Source organism: Empidonax traillii, unplaced genomic scaffold (assembly GCF_003031625.1).
Source record: "Empidonax traillii isolate 1590-97213 ecotype Southwest subspecies unplaced genomic scaffold, ASM303162v1 scaffold74:size2480735, whole genome shotgun sequence".
Lineage (NCBI taxonomy): Eukaryota > Metazoa > Chordata > Aves > Passeriformes > Tyrannidae > Empidonax > Empidonax traillii.
Genome location: NW_020955267.1, coordinates 1,970,401 through 1,992,141, shown reverse-complemented (window position 1 = coordinate 1,992,141; position 21,741 = coordinate 1,970,401). Strand labels below are relative to the sequence as shown.

The 21,741-nt window shown below is 45.6% G+C and overlaps 1 protein-coding gene across 1 annotated transcript; it reads left to right on the top strand.

The window, feature by feature from the left end:
* The first annotated feature begins 3,306 nt into the window (after positions 1 to 3,306).
* On the top strand, positions 3,307 to 19,046 carry TMED10 (transmembrane p24 trafficking protein 10). Its single transcript, XM_027880798.1, has 5 exons — positions 3,307 to 3,584; positions 7,643 to 7,763; positions 11,914 to 11,987; positions 16,262 to 16,388; positions 16,833 to 19,046. The coding sequence occupies exons 1-5, from the start codon at positions 3,327 to 3,329 to the stop codon at positions 16,952 to 16,954; spliced, it is 702 nt and encodes a 233-aa protein (XP_027736599.1). The 5' UTR covers positions 3,307 to 3,326; the 3' UTR covers positions 16,955 to 19,046.
* The last annotated feature ends 2,695 nt before the right edge of the window (positions 19,047 to 21,741 follow it).

Below are 21,741 nucleotides of genomic sequence, written 5' to 3'. Positions count from 1 at the left end.
TAATTTTGCATGGTTAGTAAAAACAGTGATTAGCATCATAACGCTTTTGTAGTTTTTATAGAAGTTTCTCAGTAGCTTGTAGTGGACTGCCAGGTGCAAGGCTGAATGAAAAAGGATTAGAGCATAAAAGTAAGGATAGAATAGTTTTTAAGAGGAGAATTGTTTCAACTTTTTATTGTCTAAAAGAAGAAAATGCAGAAATGCCACAGCAGCTGACGCAGAAGCAGTAAAAAAAAAGGTTTGATTATGTAATTCACACACATTCATTCATATTGTTTCACAGAGACAGCAAATCAGTACTGTTTTCTGCCATTTACCATAGATAAAAGATACATTTTGGTATGGCAAGAATTGACTACTGCTAACACACTGTGAACTTTGTCAGTTGAGAAAAAATTAGAAATTTGTTGGGAAAGGGCATATTTTCCTCAGTGGCCTTTGCTGCTTTAAACTGGAGAGATACCCATAGGTTTCCAGGGCTCCTTTGCTAACACAGGGCTGGATGCTGAATAATTCATTGCTCTCTTCATCATTTTCAAGACAGCAATGAAACTGCATTAGGGATATTTGGAAAAAATAAAATATATATATTTTTAAAAAATGGTTTAAATTTTGGCAATGTGTCATGATTGGCAGGTGACAGAGTAACGTTTACTTTGGGGATACACCTATTTCTCTGTGGATTAGCAGCAGTGAGAACGAATACCTGCTTCCAGCTGGTTGCCGAGCTTCCACAACGCTAAACAGAGAAGATTAATCTAAAGTAGGTCATCGCTTCATCTGGAAAGTTGTGTAACAAGTTATCAATCTCTCCTTCACCCCTATTAAGTGTTTCAGAATTACAGGAAGCATTTAATTTTGCCAGCCTCCACTATGTGGAAATGTTAAGGCATGTCCCTGCAAGACTGTTATTTCCTAACCTGCAGCTGAAAGGATCTTAAAATGCTTTCCCTCTGCTGAAAATTACTTTGCACACTCAAGGGAGATTACTCCATTGCATGTTTAAGTGCTTTAAAGAGCCAGAAGCTGAGGATTGTGAAGAGACTCATGGCAGCTCTGTACTATTTTCTTTCACAACATGCTGAAGCACCAAAGCATTTCTAAGAGGGTTTTATAATTGGATCTGAACTTGCCTGTGCAGCAGTTTCTAGCATAATTCATCCACACATAGAGAGAAGGCTACAACAGAAACCAGGGGATAAATTTGTTTGTCATAAATGTAACTCATCTAAAAATGGATCATGACAAAATGGCCACAATTGAAAGGGATTTTAGTCAGTTACATATTCTGTCTTGATGGTTGAGTTCACACGTTGATTTTAGAAAATCAGGCTACCTTAACATGAATGAGCCTCCTTCTCTAAAATTTCCCCAAGAAAATAAGGCATTATTGAATGTTTTAAATGTGCTAGAAGACTGGGACATATCATTGGTATGAGGACTGTTCTGCGTGAAGAGATTTGTCCTGCTGTGAATGTTTCATCAGGGATTTTATGCTACAGTATTACAACATATCATATCTTCATATTCTAGTAATCTATGTTTCTTAAAATTTGCGAAACATTAGCTATTTCTGCCTTAAGTCCTGCAATGGAAAGAATGTTTTCATTGTGCAAATATACTTTGACATACTGCAGAAAGAGCTAAATATTTATTTTATTATTGTTAAGTTTCCAAATGTCATTGTCCAAATAAGGGCAGGTTTGTGAACTTATTAGAAAAATAAAGATGTATAGAAATGTTCATCAAGTGACTGCAAGTCCCATTTCAAACAATAAACTCAAGCTTAAAGTAAATTAATGGAATACTTGAGTACAGTCAATCTTAAAAGAGTAGTCAATCTTAAAAGATACATGCTGTGCTAAAGAAAATTATGTTTCGCCAAAATGCTCACTAAAGGGCAAAGGTCTAGTGTTGGAAGGTTTTGGGGTTTTTTTTGTGAGGGTTCTTTTTATGTCCTTCCAAGCAAGGAGGTCACTCCATCACTGGAGTGGTCTTAGCACCTGTTCCTGCATATGGAGGGCTTCAGTGTATTGTCTCAGTATGAGGATGTGAAAGCACAGAACTGTTCTTTAAAATGCTCTGCAGATGAAGATCCAGGCATTAAGTTTGATGCTTTAAGTCTCTTAAGATTGAAGTTTGTACTAGTTACTTGTCATTAAAGACATGTTTTGCCCACAAAAACATGAGAGAACACAACTGGTGATGTTTGAGGAATAAAAGTGGAATATTTTTTTTTTACTCAAGTTAATAGAAATAAAAAAAGCTATTCTGCTTTCTAACAATGTTGCTATACATTTCTTTCTTCCTGCTTTTCATTATATATACATATTGGCAGCTGATGGCAGGAGCTGACTGCAGCTGTGGAGATCATAACCACACATTCCTCCTCCCTATCTGCCTGTGTGAAGGAGGGTTACACCACAGAGCAAGTCACTGTTCCCGCTCGTGCATATTGTCCCTGGCAGTTCCACTCCCAGGATGGGAGAATGGAGAGGAGCCAATGGTGTGGTGCCAGGGGAAGCAGAGGCCCAAAGCTGTTCAACGGGTTATTCAGTGCTATCTTCCTAAAGAGTAAAATATGCCAAGAGGACAAAAAGAAAAAGTAGATACGAGCATGTGCTGGAAAAGAAGAGGAAAAAAAAGTCATTCTCTGAGTGTCTTCAAAAGTCATCATAATTTTATTTGCTGTCAGAAACACTCAGATACTTCTATCAAATGGTATTTGCAGGGTGCTGACACAAAGAAGCGAGACATCTAAATTTTCTTGGCTGAAGAAGTCAAGACGGAAATTACTCAGAAATTAAAAAACTCATAAAATAAACAGCAAGTGCCTCTCCCCGCGAAGGACTTCAGCTGTAAGGCAGTCTCGAGGTAACTCAGACTGCTTGCACATCCTCAGTACCCTCTACCTCAGAGCACAGTTTAATTTCTTTCTAATTTTCCAATTCTTTAACGAGCGAAATCATTATTACTTATTGCCATCCGTTATTACTGGATTAACTTCATTAATCATTTGTTTCATAACTAAACAGCTAACTCGAAGGGACAAGCTTCAGTACCTTACACCCGGTATCCCCACACCCGAAGGAGGTGGGTCAGGAGGGCACCGAGTCCCGTTCGTGCGGACTCGCGGGTCGCTGCTCCCGCCCGCACGGCGGCCCCAGGCCCGCATTCCCCGGTTCCAGCCCCGCACCCCCCCGCTCCTGTCTCAGGATCACTCGGCCCGCACCCCCAGCTCGCAGCCCCGGCCCCGCCCCGCGGTGACGCAGGGCGGTCACGTGCGGCAGGGGGAGGCCCGGCCCGCCGCACCCGGAGCGGCCGCCATGCCGATGCCGATGCCGATGCTGCCGCCGATGCCGCCGCTGCCCCTGCTCGGTCGCCCCCGCCTCGGGCGGGCCCCGCTCCTGCCGCTGCTCCTGCTGCTCCTGCTGGCGGACCCGGCGCGGCCCATCTCCTTCCAGCTGCCGGGCAAGACGCGGAAGTGCCTGCGGGAGGAGATCCACCGCGACACGCTGGTCACGGGCGAGTACGAGATCGGCGCCCCGCCGGGCTCCTCCACCGGACCCTCCGCCAACCTCAAGGTGCGGCCTCGGCCGGCCGGGGGGGCGGGGGTGGCCGGGGCGGGCTGTGCGGCCCCGCCTCCCCTCCCGGGGCGGGGAAGGAAGGGGTGACGTTCTCCACGCGTGACACCGGTCACGCGTGGGCTCACGGCCCGCGCCGCACGGCGGGACTCGCCCCTTGCGAGGGGACACCAGCCCGCCCCGGAGCGCCGAGTTTGAGGCAGCGAGGGACCAGGGCAGCACTTCGGCCTAAGCCTAGTAGTACGAGCTTTTTCTCCCCAAAGATCTCGTCGCCCCGTCCCATCCAGGCAGCTGCCGTGTAATCCGCACACGATGCGGATTATCCGGCGTCTGGCGAGATGGGCCGCTGCGATAAAGCCGTACTAAGGCTGCTGACACCGTATGAGCAGGAAAGAATTATGGTGACGTGGCCTTCCAAGGGTTCCCTCCCCGCGTAGGGAGGGCCTGGCACAACGGGATCCTGGCACAATGGGATGGGGTCTGAGGAACCACGTTTTGGTGCACAAAATGGTTATTCCCATCTGGCTGTGTCAAGGCTTCCCTGGATTTTAAGGAGACAGGCGTTCAGTGCACGAAAGAAAATGATCTTGCAGGATCTTTAGGGAGTATAGAGTCGGCAGAATGTACGTGACTAATACACCTGTGTGACAAGCAGTTTGCAAAACTTGAACAGATTCACTTTAATTCTGCCCACAGTCTGCTTTTCCTAAACTTTCTTCAGAATTCCCACCTAGCTGAATAAGGTTTGTTGCTATGCAGTCAGTTCATCGCAGCTTTCTGTCCCTTTTTTATTTGTCTACATTCCCAAAGGTTTCAAAAGTAAGCATGCAAACAAACAGGGGCAGAACGGTCTTCTCAGGAAACTTTGAACTCAGTGTTAATGAGTATTTTAAATCTCCTGAAATCAAGTTGCCTTTCCAGCATCTGCCTATTGATGCCTGAAGGCTTTGGGTTATTAGCAATTGTTCTTAGTTTTGGCTAGAGAAGGCTGTTGCTGGAGTCTTGCTTTTTAAAAAATGTTGTTCTCGCATTATTTGTAAGAGAAAACTTGCCTGTGCATAGGCAGAGCCAAGCACCATTAATGCTTTAAAATGTTGCTGGAGTATTTGCCTGATAAGGCACACGTATTTCAGATGGAGTACAATGTTCCCATGTCTCTTACCGCTTGGTGATCAGGCTTCCTGGTTCTCAGGTTGCCCACTCTTAGGTCAGCTGACCCCAAAGTCTCTTCCAAAACTCACTTTTATGACAGAGGGCTTGTCTAGGGAGGTGGTGATGAAGCAATCAATCCAGTGTTTGGATCTTAGTCTGGCTTTGCTGATAAAGTTGGTATCCACGTCGTACTGCTCATGGAAGTTCTATTTTGTTCTAACTATAAAATAAAATTAAGAAGTCCTATATTAGTTTGAAAAGCTACAAAGAAGAAATAATAATTTATGTAATTTTTGCTTTCCTTCAGGTATGCTGTAGCCTTCCAGTGTGTTGGGTCTGTTATAAGTGCTGAAAGCCCTCTGCTAGGTGCCTACTTTCTCTTTGGTTTGTGTGGGAAAGGTTAGTTCGGGGCATCATGTCTGCAGGTAGTCTCTCTCCTTCTGCACTGGATGGTCCTGCCTTGGCCTCCTGGGTTGGGCTACCGAACAGAGGAATTTAGTAGTTAATTCTGTCCAAGCTCAGCTAGGTTCCTGCCGGTGAGCTGAATTTACGTGTGTGTGATACCGCAGTGCAAACAGTGGCACCCTCTGTTTTGGAGGAATCTGCAGGCTCTGCCATCTGGCTGCTGAGGGCCCTGCCACGTGCCTCTGCCCCATTGTCGACGGTGGCACTTTGGGGAACTGTCTCTGTTTGTCAAGAGCGAACAATGCCCTGTCTGTAGGGGATCGCATTACCGTAAGTAACGTTAGAATAGCATGAAAAATCCCTTTCAGGTCGACTCCCCCACAGGCGTTCTGACTGGGCTATTAGCAGCTTCTCCCGCCCCCGAGGGCCCGGCTCAATGGGCAATGTATTTGGCTGATTTGGGTAACGCTATTCAGTTCTGATGAAAGCGGATAGCAGAGCTTTTACTGTCCAGAATCCTGTTCATGAGCTGCAAAGGGCAAAAATGGATCAGGCTGCATAATATTCTCTGGGTAAAGATTAGCTCCGCTGTCTACAAAGCCCTAAGGGAATAGTGCTCAAAATAATAGGGACCTCTGGGAGCTAAGTTGTTCTGAGCACTTCTTGGGATGGAGAACCCAGTGTGCAGAATGTATGGTGTCATGCTAATGAGGCATCTTGGTTAACTGAGACCACTCCACTAAACAGCGCGTGCCGTGTGGTGGCCAAACCACAGGCTTTTACGCTGTGTCTGCATGGTCAGATGTGGACAGTCCTGCACTCCAGCAGGGCCTGCTTGCTTGGGCCCAGTGCCTCTCAGTAGTCTGGTGGCCTCCAGACAGGAGGTGGCTGTTCTCTGGTGACGTGTGGCAGGGGGGTGGTAGCACAGCTGCTTGTTCCTGACTGCGGCAGGCGTGCTTTCATCTGCTTGCCACTTGAAAACAGGTAGAGCTCTGAGCAGGAACTGCAGCACAGGAGAAGAGTGCTCCTTGTTCTCAGATGCGGACAACATATGGTGCAGAGGCAGCTACAACAAAGCCCTTAACATACAATTGTGGGATAATCTGTATGTAGAGGAAGCTTGTTCCTAAAGTCTTGCCTGTTATGGTTTATACCATCAGGCGTGAGGATTTATATACTTTCTTGCTTTTCCTACCTCATGCAGCAACTCTCATTATGCATGAGAAGGCCCACGCTTGTTTTAAGTCCAGCAGGCTGCTGGCATGAGTGGTATCCCTTGGCAGAGAGTTAATGAGGTGTTCTAATAAGAATAAAGGATATTTCCTTAAAATAACTCTGGATATGTAACCCTTTTGCACAGTCATTGTACAGGGAAGCCGGGCTGTTTTTCTCTTGTAAGATGGAGTAAAGTAGAATGTCTGACCTACCTTTTCCATAGCACAAATTATTTTGTGTACTTTTGTCTTACATACCTTTTAAAATTATTCCCAAGCTTTTTAGTCACTTCATCTCTAAGACTTTCGAAGACCCCTAGTGACTTAAGATTTGTGCCTTTTCAGACATACCTGTTGATGGATAGAGTTGAGGAAACTGGGAGGCATTCCAGTGGAATACGCACTATTGATTTTCCCGCAGTGTTGTAACACCTCTGGGTTTTTCTGCCTCTCTCCAAGGTCAGAGTGTTTCAACTGGATGGAGCTTTTAATTGAGCAGAGTTATTCTCAAGTTTGTGTCATGAAATGTGTGTTCTTTTTTTATACTCATTGTTGAAGCATTTTTGTAGACCTTCCACAGTTTTTGCCTATTCTTAGTAGTTTTATAGACTTAGTGCAAAGCAGTCATTATTCTGTCTGTGTAGTCTGAATAGTCCTCTGAAGTGACCACTTTTATGGATTTTGGCACCCAAACCTTGTCTACCTCAGAGCCACACTCATGATTCATTTCTAGAGGAATAGATGTGCCCTTCTCCATTTCATCTTCTGGGGAATGAGTTGTCTTTGTCCCATAAGGCTTCTCCATGCTATGGGAATTCATGGATTTTGCTTGCAAAATGAAGGCAGTGAATAACCGTTTGGTTCAGTTAGAGTTCCTACATGTAGTCTGTATTTGGGGTTCACAGGAGGAAGAGGAATTAGTGTGGTTTTCAGTTTGGGGTGGTTTTTTTTTTGGTTGGCTGATTGCTTTTTGGTGGTGGGGTTTTTTATTTCGGGTGTTTTTTGAGGTTGGTTTTTTTTTTAATCTAAAGAGTCAATAATTACTCTAGAGTCACTCTGACTCAGCTCCTGGAATGGGAATTACAAGGGTAGGAACTGATGTAATTGTGAAGAAGGAGGGCAGCTGTTGAAAGGAGAAAGCATCAGATCCAAAGGGGTGGCTAGGATTACTTTTCCCGTGTAAGGCAGCATGAACCCAGGGCAGCAAAGTACTGTTACCCTCATTTTCTCTCTTACAGACAGTATTTCTTACCGTCATTGTCTTACCCTCATTGTCTCTCTTAACAGATAACTGACTCAGCTGGGCACATCCTGTACGCCAAAGAGGATGCCACTAAGGGCAAGTTTGCCTTCACCACTGAAGACTATGATATGTTTGAGGCTTGCTTTGAGAGCAAGCTTCCTGTGGGTAAGTGAAAGATCTGTTGGCTGCTTCTAGCTTCTGGTCATGATAATGTGGGTTAGGGATACAGGTAAAAATAATCCTTAGTGTGGTCCACAGAACAGTGTTTGACTTTTAGAGCTGATCTTCAGGGGATTGTGGGCAGTCTCAGTGCAGAGTATCTGCTGTCGGTGTTGCATTTGAAGTTTAATAATTCTCTGTGGCTGTTGTGTAGAGTGCTTGGGTTACCTCTGAAAGAGGAATCAGATGTTTCTCCCACAGCAGTCACCACAGTGGCAATAAGTGGCAGTACCAGGGAGCAAATCACACTTCTTTGGCCAGTTTCATGCTTCTCCCCATCTTGCAGTTGAGTCAGGATAGAGCAAGATGCCATCATCTCCAGGACCTGTCTTTCACCCTTGCTGGCCAACTTTTCCCATTTGGTAGAACTTGATCTCTCCACAAGTGTGTACGTGGCAGCTACCCTGCAATAGGTTGACAACCGTTTTCTGGGGTTTCGCTATGCATTTATAGGGAATGTGGCCTTGATTTGCACCCACAAGTGGTCAATAAAGGGAAGGGGAAATGAGAGGGACGTCAGCCTTGCATTTGTGCTGCAAGGATGGTTGCCTAACGAGTGCTCAGGCTCGTTTCCCATGAGTGTGACGCATGTGCTGCTTTGAGTGGCTGCGCTGAATTTCAGGACAAACGTGCTGAGATTGGCCAACACATGGGCTCTCATCTCGTCTGCGGTGGTGTGAGCATGTGCAAGTTTGTAGGTGCTACACCTTTTCATGGTCATTGTCAAAGTTCTGCTTGCTGGACCCAGTTCTTTTTAGGTCTTATCCTAAAAGATCCCAGAGCATTTCACAGAGCAGTCACTAGCAGCATGCCTCATATCTGTTGAAAGGGAGACACTGTTTTCCTGTTCTGCTCCATGTATAAGATGCAAATAGTTTGCAAGTTGCAGAGAACTTTCCATAAAGAGAAGGCTGTATTTTTGATTGGGGTTGGGAGGGATCTGGCTTGTAACACCTCTTCTATAGTATTTTACAGATAAGATAGTGACCCCCAATGCTCAGGATTATTCTTTTATTTTGCTCCAAAGGTAGGATTTCCAAATGTTCCTTAGCGCATTGATACATGCAGGCACTAGTGACTCATCTGGGAGTCACTCATTCTGTTTACTTTCCAACACCTGGGTATTTGAGAAGTCTCCAGACAGTCCTGCAGATCCTTTCATAGCCTGCATGTGATCAGACACTGAGGTGGGAAAGGCTTCTCTCTTTAGTTGTGTCTAGACTCTTAGTTTGGTGCTTGTGAGCAGCGGTTTCTTGCCTAGACTGAGCCCCTTACAACTCTTTTGATTGCAGCAGACATTTATTCCTGGATCCCGTCTGCTGGAAATCAAGAAAGTACTGAAGTAAGGGAGGTGACATTGTGAGGCTTGATCATCTGCAGGACTTGGTTAAGGTACTTTGAAAGAAGTAATCTGGTCACAAGGAAGTGCCTTGTTTCCTCTATAAGATCAGGATGGGAATGGGGAAACTGACCAAGTGCTGTTTAATCCCCATGTTTCTCTTTAAAGTTTAGGGTTTTTTTCGCAGTCTTATAAAGTAAGTGGTCAGGACTTGTAAGGTGGCAGCCCAGGAGGATGTTGGTGGAGTACTGGAAGAGAAAAACTATTGGTAGAGGAAACCCAGAGCCGTTGGGACCTGAGAGGTCTAAGCAACTGGGATTTCTCAATCCTTAACCACAGAAATGAGGAAGAGGAAGTAAGAAGGAGATCCTGTTTAGAAAATCTGCCTTTTCAGAGTGGAAGAGCTCTCAGGGTGCTCCTTGGACCTATGGGTGTTTGCAAGATGAGCTTTTTACCCTCTTCCAGGGTAAATGGTCCTGCCTTCCTGACCAGTGCTCTGTTCCCAGGCACATTTACTCTCCCATCCTATGCTAATCTCTAAAATGAACAGCCTGGCCTCACTGCATTCTCCCTTCTAGGGCTCTTCCTGTGGGCTAATCTTTAACTCTTTGCTCCTTCTGTAATCCTTCTCTTCCCAAACTTTCTTAAGAGTGTCAAGAGTCCTTTTTTCTGGAATTCCTGTGGGAAAAATTTTTTGACATTCAGTTCAACTACCCTGCTTTTCCACTGACTTTGCAAATTAAGAGCTTGTCTAATCTCCTGGGGAACAGTTCTGTGCTCATGTGAGATGACTTTATGAAGACCTGGAGAATGTAGGTATCAGTTTAGTTCAAGGTCTCTGAGTCTTGACTTTTTCTCTTTGCTGCTGATCCAGCCTGCTCTGGTGAGCCCTGGCTGCAAGAGAAGCAGGGAGTTACTGAGGTTTGATGAGTGCAAAGGGAGCTGCCTAGTGACTTGGGCTCAGTAAACTTGTAGGAAGAGCAGCTTGAGTTTTTGCAGGCCAGTTCCTGACAATGTTAAACTCTTGCAGAATGTCTGCTCTCCATCCCTTTGCACACAGAACTTCAACATTTCTGGTTTCTTACTACCTCTTGGCAGCTCTCCCTTCCAGCCTAACAAATTAATTCTTCCAGTCCTGTTCTTCTTTTCACTGACCTTTTCATCTTTCTCGTCTCTTCCTGCAAGCTCCAGCTCTCCACCCAAGTTGCTGTAATTTAAGCGACATTAAAAAAATCACTCACTGAACTGTGTGGTTTGAATTTTCCTCTGCAAATACTGTTGGCTGCCAGTCCCAACACATGCTGGTACATGTATGCCATAAGCAGTCAAAACTCATGGTTCGAGAAGGGAACACCAGGTGGTTGTATACAGCCTATAAAGAGCAATGCTGTGATTTCAGTTTGGGTTTTTTTCAGTAACTGGTCTTTTATAAGAAAACAAAAAAAATTTCATCTTAATCCTCATTTGTCCTTTGGGCTCTTATATAGTGCATTTCCTTCAGGAAATTCAAGAAACAGTTGATATGCACCATCTTATCAGTAGGTTATTCACTATTCTGCTGGCAGTAGAAGGTGGAGGTGATTCTGCTGTGGTGTTGAATAGCTGTTCGGTGAGTGGGGTAGAGAAAAAACTTGGGGATGTTGTATTGAAGATTCCAGTATCCAGTAGGAGTGATGCAGCATAACCATAAGTTGAACTTGTTTGTAAACTGAGGGAATGTCCACCTGGCAGCCTTTTGAGACAAAATATGAGTGTTGGACATCCTCCTGGATAGACACTCTGAAATTTGTAGTTTAAATTCAGACATTGTGTTTTGCTGGAAGCCAGCTGAGGACAGCTATATGCTCCAGCATGCTGGGATTTGGGAATGTGTTAAGATATTTTCTTGGTGGGTGGTATACTGGAGTGTGACACTCAGATCAGCTGATATGCTGCATTTTTTAGAGTATCTGGTATGCCTGTCCTATATATATATATTTTGTCCTTATGTGAATGTTCTCAGATGTGACACTTTGTAGCAGTTAAAAGAAGCTATAAGCCATAGGTGTCCCTAGCGTGGGGGCTACAGCCTTGAAAGATACCTACTGTGCTGTTGACTGCAGCCTTATGTGCTGTTTGGGTGGCTCCAGCTGGCAGTTCTCTGAGGCAGTGCTTTCCCAGCCTCAGAAGCTTCTTGCTGTAATGGGTTTGTTTGCATTAGCAGCGTGGGTCTCAGGCATCTGAGATGGTTGGTAAGGGGATTTCCTTGGTTTCTGCAGACACTCCAGCATGCGAGGGTCAGTAGTCCCCATATGTCATATTCCTCAGTTTGAGCAGTTTATATTCTGCTCCTTTTAATGTAAAGTCATTTACAACCCCAGTAACCTTGACAAGTTGCTGGTTCACTTCCTGTTAGGAGGAACGTGAACTCCCCAGTTGAATATTTGTCCCTCCGGTGCCTTGTCTTTCATTAGGCTGTCTCATAGCAGCTGGTGATCGTGTTCTAACCCTCTGCAGTTTTTACAGTGATTTGCATCCTATACACTCTCAGTGCTTTTAGTTACAGCTTGTTCTCATTATCTTTGGGAGGCTCTCCTTCAGCCAGGATTTATTGTGAAGTCTCTGTATTTTTAGGCTGGACTGTGCTGCCTCCGCAGTTAGCTGCAGACATGGAGGGAGGGGAGGGAGTTGTGAGTTCTTCCTCAGTGGTGGGAAGAGCTGGTGATTTCCTGGCAGGCTGAATCTTTTGCACAAGGAATCCTTTCATTATGCTTCCAGGAACAGGGAGGATGCCGGACCAGCTCGTGACTCTGGATATGAAGCATGGTGTTGAAGCAAAGAACTACGAGGAGGTATGTCCCCTGGCTGCCTGCACTGCAGGCTCCCCTTTCCCAGCACTCACGTGATGCCATTTGTAGATCTGGTGCTCATGATGGGAAGCTCTTTTCCCAGTGGTGATGAAAGCCTGTCAGTAGCTACAATTGCAGTGAAGCTTTGTGTGTCATGGGAGAAAAAAAAAGACAAACATCAACTAGAATTAATTCTGTAGTCTGGGAACTGGAGCCTAATATGTGAATTTCTTTGCTAGCACAGCGTGACCCAGCTTCTGGGCATAGGCATTAGAGGTAACAAGAGACTGAGAGGTGAAGTTTCCCCAGCCCCGGCAGCAGAGGGCATTTTAGGTTAACATCAAATCCTCTTAAAGGTCAAGTTGCTATGTTACTGTTCTTACCTTCCTGACTATAAGATGTACTGGCTCAGCAGGCCTGAAATGGCACTTGTGTGTTTCTAAGAACTGGCAGTGTATCAATATAAAGGTGTTTGGCAGAGGAGAAGCTGCTGTGTAATGGGTATTTGGTTTGAAGGCATGACACTGCAAATAGGCATAAAGCCTAAACATTTACATCTTAGGAGGAGGTAGGTTTCTTAGACTCAAGAGCCAGCTGTGTAGAAGAGCAGTTGCTTTGTGGCTGAGACAGTCCTGGCTGGTGTGGGTGCTGAGTTTTGATGGCGGCTACCGTGCTTTTGGCTCACTAGGATTTGGGATCAATCAGCCCTCAGTACAGAGCCTGTGCCTAAGACAGTGAGAATTTTTGTCGGAGAAAGATTCCCACAAATGATTGCTGTGTCCACTGCGCACAAGAGCATGGAAGATTCCTTAGGAAGGAGAGTGGATAGTAGAGGAGGCTGTGCATGCTACCAGTCATAAAATGAACAAATTTCTGAAATGTTTACCGTGGTGTTTTTATATCCTTTTGAACTTTGGGCTATCTGGTCCTGTGTTGCTTAAGTCAGTTGACAGCATGTCCTTTGCGGAGAGTAAGAAAGTGCTTGGGGTCAGGCAAGAGCAGAACAATTATTGCTTAAGTCAGTCTGAAGCACATCCTACATGGAGAGTAAAAATGTGCTTGGGTTCAGGGAAGAGTGGAGCAGTCGTTGGGCCAGCTGTCTGTCAACTGAAGGATTGCAACTGTGATGAATCCCTGGGAGTGTAACTGGGAGGATTATGTTGGCTACATTTACAGAATCTCTTTAAATACCACCCCACAGTGTAGTTTAGAGCTGATTACTATAGTGCTACCTAGAAGACCCATATGCAGAAAGGTTCTCTTATGCCCATGTATCTATGTACTCTCTGGTTATACTGATAAAGCTGGCTTGGAATAAAAGTATGTATCCGTTATGCTCATCAGTGTAGTTAGATTGATGGAAAAGTTCTGTGGACAAACACCGCAGCAGAAGAATTTAGACTTGCAGTCCCACCTGATACCAAGTGCAGATCTTGGCAGCCCTGGCAAGCATCCTTGACTTGTGAAGACTTCTCATAGTGGCAGGCGGTGTTGAGCAGCATGTATGCAAAGGATTCAAACTGATTTACTGTTTGCACAGCTGCTATGGATATTGAACCACGCTGCTTTGCAGTGTGTTTTCTTTTTTTCCATCCTCTCTCTTGCCAGGTTCCTGTCGTATTTGGCTTGACAGGTTGCTGTAAGGCCTCAGAGAGAAGGACTGTTGCTCAGATTTCTCTCCTAGAACTGCAGCCTCTTTGAGCCTTTTGCTTGTGACATTCATCTGCTGTTGGGTACCAGTGACCCATGGTACCCCCCAGTTGTTGCTGAATTGCTGCAAAGAGACTTGATTCAGGGAGTCGAACAAGGGTCACTGATGCTGTCCTGCTTGTGCATGGATATATGCAGTGAGAGGAAGGGTGCTGTTCAAGTCTGCCCTAATAAGCTTTCATAGATCCAGATGTTCTTAGAGCAAAGCAGCTGGAATAGTGAACTGGGTTAGAAAATCTAACTGCAGTGTCATGCCTTAGTTCCCCGGGTTAGGGAGGAATAACTTTATCCATTCAATAAGCAGAAGTTAAGGTAGGGAAAAGTGGAAAGACTTAAGGGCACTAAGAATACTTGGCTATCTCGGTTCTTCCACACCAGCTACTCCTTGTCAATTCTTGGCTATAGTGTATCTCTTTCTATACTAGGAAGAGAGTTAGACTTCAACAGATCTTTGAATGACCCCTGGAAAAGTTTGTGGGGGTTGTCTTTGCTCTGGTGTAGAATGTACCTTCTAGGATGATGTTGTTCCACCATCACAGGTGCTTGGTGGGCTTTTTAAAAAATCTTTTGGGCAGCTTGGCATGTTGACTTCATTAGGGATGAAGGAGGTTCCAGGACTGCCCAAGGAGGTGGTGGTCACCATCCCTGGAGGTGTTTAGGGAAAGACTGGAAATGGCACTTAGAGCCATGGTCTAGTTGACATAGTAGTGTTGGATCATAGGTTGAACTTCATGACCTCAGAGGCCTTTTCCAATGTAATTGATTCTGGGATTCTGTGATTCAGGATATGTCTGGGAGCACATGCAGGACTAAAAATAGGTATTGAATGTTTGTAGCTACACGTACTAAGAGCAACTGAAGGGATGCAGGGTGGTTTTTCGCAGTGGAACCCTTGTAGCCTTCTGTGAATGAGGAAGTGAGCCCTCAAGGAAGATAATGGAGGCTAGCTTGTCAGTAGAGCTCCCCAAGTCCTCCTGTGTGTTACAGACCTGCTGTTCTAGCTGTGTCAGCAGAGCCTGGGCCATAGGCATGCATGCAGTGGCACCAGTTTTTCAGCAAAACTCTGCTGGCAGGTATGTGTCCAGGTCACAGGTTTTGTCATTACAGCCTATTGGCTAGAAAGCAGGAGGGGGTCAACCTACTGCTTCCTACCCTCCTGACAACACACTTTGAATTGACACTGCTGTGCTGGCAGAACTATAATATACAGCTCACCTCAGCATAAAAATCCCCAGGTGATTGTTTGATGGCTTGCCGCTTGCAAGCATACATGTATCACGTGGAGATCCTTCAGTAGAATAGCTCATTAGCTAGCATTGGCCTGGTCACGAGCATCTCTGCATCTCTGCAGCTGGGCTCTGACGCCCAGGCAGCTGCCTCTGGAAGTGGTGTTTTGGGGATGCTTGCGTGCTGGGTGCTCGGTTGCCTGCCTGTTGGCAGGGTCCACTGAGGGATGGCATCCTACAGCTTATGTCTGAGAAATCCTGTGTGGCTGTGAGACTAGTGGTGAGCTGCAGGTGCTCTGTGTGTTCTGTGCAGGTTTCTGTAGCACATCTGTCCTCTGCTGCTTTATTGGGGACACAGCATCTGGCCTTATTGCAGCGGCCTGTTATTTGTTGGTAATAGTGACAAATTCTATGCAAGATGAAGAGTTACCCAAACCCTACGCTGTAGCAGTGGCAGGAATTGGAATTAGCTTCCTGTGAGTGTCCTTGTGTCACAGCTTTTACATAACTGCTGTGTCAGTTACAGTCAGGACTGGGGCAGGGACACGTTTACACGTTCAACTTAAATAGTTGCTGCTGTGGGCTGGGCTTTCTAACTGAACTTTCCTGTGGATTTTTGTTTTCCGACATGAAGCGTGCGCCCCGCCGGGCGGTGGGTCGGGTGCTGCAGGGGCCGGGCGCTGCGTGGCCCGGCGCGGCTGAGGGAAGCGGGCCGTTCCCGAGGGAGCCGGGACCGGACAAGGACCGGCAGCGCCATCTGGTGCCCGCGGGGTCCCTACCAGGGGAATGTGCTGCCCTAGAGGCTCAGCCCGAGGGGTAAAACCCCCGAGCTCTTGTGCGGTATTCAAACCGCTGCTGCTGGGAATCGGGCTGGCCGCGCTTTCTGGGACGTGTGGCAACAGTTAGCAAAGCTAATCTCGGTCCTAATACCCCGTGCGCCTATGGAACAGTATCGTATGCGTATGTAAGTTAGTCAGCTGTATCCCAGTCCGTGATTTATATTCACTGGAGGTTTAGTCATGTGGCAAGTTCTTCTACCCACTCCTCAGAAGCCAACTGTGAATAAGCTAACATTAGGCCGAATAAGGAAGAAATGTGCTTGTATTCATGCTGTGCTCCTCCATTGTGTAGGAGGGGTAGTAGGAAAATGTGTTTCAGAGAACAGGTGGGAGAAGTGATAGTGTTTTATGCAATGGTAGTTTCTGGCTTGTAGAGGTATTTCCCAAGGGGAAGGATGCCCCAGATCTGTAGTATGTGGGGAGGAGTGGTTCAAACTGGCAGTAAAAACCCATGTGGGAGCTTTTGGTTTTGGCTCACTGATTTGACTGTTCTGTTTTCTAGATTGCTAAAGTGGAGAAGTTGAAGCCTCTGGAAGTAGAATTGAGGCGCTTGGAAGATCTTTCAGAGTCCATTGTTAACGACTTTGCCTATATGAAGAAGCGAGAAGAGGAGATGAGGGACACGAATGGTGAGAGACTGTGTGCCTCTTCAGAGGGCTGGAGCTCTAAGACCCCTTGTTTCTCCTAAATATGTTATTAGGACAGTACTTGGAGATCACATATTATAGTGGTCTCTGCCTGCTCCTAGTAAGGAAAACCCAAAGCAGTCACTGAGTCTTGTGTGTTCTGTCTCCAGAAATCATTTCTTTCTGTCTCTATTCCTAATGTGAATTACTCTATACCATTTAATGTTGCCCAGTAGCCACAGCTTCACCTTGTTCCCTCTCATTATCCTTCTCCTCGTTCCCTCTGCTTTATTCTCAAGTACTGCTGGCTCTTGGGTGCCCTTGCCTTCATGCTGTATACTGTCTTTGAAGTTTTGCTTGGGGGAGGAGAAATCCTGGGAACTTTGCCATCTTCAGGCACATCCTGTGATGTCAGACTCCCGTGCAATGGTTTGTTGTCTGTTTCAGAGTCGACAAACACCCGGGTTCTGTACTTCAGCATCTTCTCCATGTGCTGTCTCATTGGACTGGCCACCTGGCAGGTTTTTTACCTGCGTCGCTTCTTCAAGGCCAAGAAGCTGATTGAGTAAAGCAGCAAATCCTCCTCCCCCTCCTCTCAGACCCAGCTGAACACCACTGGGACCTAGCCATGGCCCCCTGGAGCCATCTCACAGATGATACCACAGACTGGAGCTTTTCTGGAGAAACTTGGACCCTAAAGGAGGAGGGGAGTGTAAACATTGGAGACAATGGGGGACTTGTAAAATCCTGTTGAATGTTGAGGGTGGGGGAGGTCATTCATAATGGGTTTGGGTATTCCTGGGACAGCGATTAAATAAAAAGAAAAGATATTTCCATGACAGCTGCAGCAAGTTTTTTGCGCTGTCTGTTCTCCTTTTATAATCATGGCTTGATGATGTCTCCCATCTGTCTGTGACTGCAGTGTTACTCAGAGCCACTTGACCCTGCTCTTTAGGTGCCACACAGCTCGCACTGAGCAGAGTGGGGGATTCCCTGTTCTGACCATCTGGGATCTAAGCCTCCTGCAAATGGAGATGAGTGCAAAGCAATAGGATTCATCATTCCAGCAGGGCCTGAGGATAGAGAGTCACGCACGGTTTGGTCCCTGTCATGGACTTCTGTGTTTCTCCCTGTGGGAGCTGGTGTCTTTGTGCTGACAGGTCAGGGCACTTGAGCATGTGGTGATTCAGCCTGGAGGAAGGGGAGCCTTGGAAGGAGGGCTTGGGAATGTGTTTGAGCTTGGAAAGAAGGCTTTCCAGCCTTGGTCCTGCCCTTGCCCCGTGTTGTCTTGGATTTGCCTCTCTTGTTTTGAAATGATGCAGCATCTTTCTTGAAAGCCTTGGTCAGGAACAGCCTTTCGTGCAGACAGGAGGCCTCAGATACAGTCACAGAGCAAATGGAAGAAGGTCATGCTAGGAAACTTGGTCCTACATTGAGCAAGAGATTTCTTATCTGTCCAGGCAGCTGGCTGAATCTCATTTTCTGAGACCTCAAAGCAAGGTGAGCTAGTGCTCACATGAAGCATGAGGGCCTGTGCCCTGCATTGAGGTCTGAGGGTACAACAGTGCTGTGCAGGTTAGCAGAGGAGTTGAAGGAATGTGGATGAACTAAAAAAAGTAGTACAGGGTAGGAATAGGCTAATTCTACATCTGGGGGGAGTCTGAACTGTGCCCTCAACAGAACTGTTATTCTCCTGTGTGGTACTGGACAGCAGGAGCCAGCAGCTTCTCACTGTTTCTCAGCCATCCAGGTGGCATGATGTTAAATAAACCTGGCTGGATAAAAACAGGCAGGTTAACTTCCTGGGCTTAACCTGCTGCAGTTTTTAGGCAATGATAAAAATTCTTGCACCTTCTCTGCATTCCACCAAAGCAAGTGGTTCAGCAGCACAGCATTCTGGTGTCCTCTGTCTAGACAATTCTGGCTAGGGAAGGGGTTGTCATGGCCCTGGGCCCAGCCTAGCATTTTCAAAAAACCACCGTTTTATAATTTCTGACCTGAGTCTGATCTACTGCTAAGAAGGAAACGGTTGTCCAGGGTGAGGCAATGGGAAAGAGGAGGTAAAGCTAACCTCCTGTCATCTAAATACGTCAGTACTTTGCCACCTCTTTGCCATTGCCAAGTTACTGGAGTTGTTAGTTCCACTGGCAAGTGCTTAGATTGCTTTTGATTTGTTTGGTTTTTGATAAAGCCATATTAAGAACCTAAGTGCACTCCTCTGCCCTTGCATCCATTTTATCTTTGTACATTTTTGAAAGCTGTTACAGTGCAGAACAGCAGTGATGCCACAGGACTGAATTACAGAAGTCATTTGAAGGTAGTTTTAGGTTTTACAGTTTGAAGCCTGTAGATCTGTTAAATTTTCGTTTTTGTTTCTATATAACTTGAAAAGAAAGGGGCTTTGCCAGTCTGTTTTGATATCCTCTCCCCATCGTTATCTGAGTACAAAGATATCTTAAAAATGGTGGCGAGGCCTTAAGTTCCCCAGGTGTCTGTTACACTCTCATCATTCTGGTGTTATGTTTGGCTCTTTACTGTACTGGCATGGTCACTGGGGAGCAGATGTTGGCAACTGGTGTGGATTTACCTGTGATGACTGGTTGGGGGATTTTTGTCAACTTTCTCAAATAAAATTTCTTTGGGGAAAAACAACCCACCTCACCTTGTCGCTGTGACTCTTGTCCTCTTTGTGCATGTTCCTACAATCTTGTTTCCTGCAAGTTGACCAATTGCAGGAAGCAGCAAGTACATAAACTCCCCACAAGCCTTTGGGTTTCTCTAGCAGTGGTTAGTTTCTAAAGAATTTGAAAATTCCAGACTTGGGAAGCATGCTCAGGCTTCTCTGTGGAGTGGGACCAGCAGAGTAAGTGAGATCTAATACAGGTTACTATTTTTTGCCTTTCTCCCTTCCCCCTTTTAATTGTATCTCTCTGTGTGGAGGAATTTTGAGGCTGATAGTGAACCAGAGCTGGTGCTCTAGAGTACAAGATCTAGTTTTTCACCATCAGCTCCCACATAAATTTTAGTTTATTAAGACAAATGTAAGTACATTACAGTTTTGTACTTAAGAGGAAATTTTAAATTGTTGCAAAGATGAGTTGATCCTCTGTGAGTGGCAGATACTGAAGAGAGTGGTTAGGTGTTTACTGAACTGCTGTCAGATCTCTGCTGGCCCTGCAAGCCTTTAGTCCTGTTGTAGCCAACTGAGATATGCCACATAACAGGACTGGGGGCACATAAATACTACATAACTAGTTAGTATTATCAGGGAGAATTTCAAGAAGGGAAATTCCCAGATCTCTGGATAAGGTTTAGCCTCTGCAAGTTCTTTCCTTGATGAATATTTGAGTATGTGAAATTGTACAGCTGTTCTTATGTGGTAGGTTGGCAGTGGGTCTGGACTGTTTTACAGCACTGTGGATGCAGAGCTGGTGTCTTCATTCCTTTTCACTTCTGGGAAATGGGCTAAAGTTGAGCTGTTGCAGATACTTGAGTCTGAGCCCATCTTGGTGTGTGTGACAGATGCATCACTGGTAGGTCTATAATTGCCTGTAGCAAACTGCATCAGATGTTCCAGCCTCTTCCACCCACTTGTCAATGTGACTAACGATTTAATTATCACAGTACTTAACACAGCACGTGAGCATTCCTAAGTAAGGTACATCTTCGTGTATTCCCCCTCCTGCTCTGCCAGCGTAGGCTGCACCCTGCACAGAGCGCCCGCCGCAGCTGCTGTTTGTGTGGATGTGTGAGGGAATGAGCATTTTACACATTCTGCTCAGGTATGTGAGAAGTAACTCAAGCGAACAACATCTGTGTAGCACATCAGAGACATTTGACTCAACCTAGTTTGGCAACTGGTTGTCAAGATCACGAGGGGATTCCCGCCTGTACATTTCACAGGGTCTCTCCTGTGGCAGAGGTTTGGGAAAGTAGTGTGCCCTCTTTACGCCCTCCAGTTCATGTGATACATTTCTCTCATATCTTTAGTTCTGTCCCTCTTGCTGTACTTGTCTTTCAGATGCCTGAGATGGCCATGCCTTTACCGAACGAAGTCTTTGGGAAATGAACTTCCCTTCTATTGAAGGTGGCTTGTTGGGATAGAGAGACCACAAACCTGAAGTGGATAAATCTCTCAGACGGTAAAAAAAGGTGGTTCTGGTGAAGACTACAGGAGTTCAGCACTGATAGTTTTTTTCTGCTGCCCCTTCTTCAAATGAAAAGTTTGTCAGACTTGTGCTTTTTCTCTTGTTCCTCCCCCAAATCGTCAGTGGTGGCAGTATGGAGGGTCTGGCAGGCCAGAGGCAGGTCACCTTTCTCTGAGGAGGGTGAAAGGAGAAAAGCATTTAGAAAAACTGCCTTTTAGCTTTTCTTGGACCTTTTTGTACACCTGCAACAGGTGAGCCCAAGCTTTTGCTGCAGCACTAAAACACTTGTATTTGCCCAGCAGTGTTTGTAGGAAGCCTGTTTTGCTTTGCACTGAAAGCCTATTGCACTGGCAGGAGCTAGGAGTTTCTCTGTTTCAGCTGTAGCTGAAGTGACTTAAACTTTCTGCAAAATGGTAGTAACAGATTCCTGATGCTCCTTCTGTTGCCAGAGGTCCATGTGGTTTATCACCTTAAACTCAATGCATTAGCTTCTACACTGACACAGCCTTAATTTCTTCCCATAGCTGGTGCTCCTAAGGTACCTTTCTCCTGAGCTTTTAAATCAGTTGCACTACGTGATCTTTGTATAAACTGCATCAAAATGTTCTGTTGGAATTTTAATGATATTAACTTGTTTTTTCTTGGTTATTTGGTGGATGCTGTTCCTGCAGCTGCCATATAGATGAGGAAAGCTGAGGGGAGGGTGTGCTTGTGTTTTCCAGCTATGGCAGTTCTGGTCTCATCTGCGGCAGAGTTTTACCCTCTAGCGTTTTCTCACCCATACCATCTGCTCAGGCTTTTATTTCCCCCAAATATACTTTGTTTGGAGATCTTTGAAGTAAGGTAGATGCTTGCTATGATTTGGTTTAAATGACAGTTTTCCTACCCTTACCTAAATTCATCCCTCAGTACTGATTTTGCAGGAGGTAGAATGGCACATTACCTCTCAGCAGTCTGATTTATTTAAATGCTTGATTAAAAAACAAGTTTAAAGTTGGGTATGTATTCTTCAGTCATATTCCAGTAAACCTGAGTGGGCAGTGGCGGCTACTTCCCCTAGGGGCATCTTGCTGTGAGAATTACTGCCTGCTTTTTAAAGCTTAGTAAAGGCAATGCTGTGGGGCAGCTAAACCTGATTGTGTACTGTGAGCGTTTTATAGAAGAATTTGTATGATACTATAGTTAATAATGGATAATATAGCTCTATT

Coding starts and splice junctions, on each gene's coding strand:
- TMED10 (XM_027880798.1), top strand. CDS start 3,327: ATGCCGATGCCGATGCCGATGCTGCCGCCGATGCCGCCGCTGCCCCTG. Junction 3,585..7,642: donor GACCCTCCGCCAACCTCAAG/GTGCGGCCTCGG, acceptor CTCTCTTAACAG/ATAACTGACTCAGCTGGGCA. Junction 7,764..11,913: donor TGAGAGCAAGCTTCCTGTGG/GTAAGTGAAAGA, acceptor TTATGCTTCCAG/GAACAGGGAGGATGCCGGAC.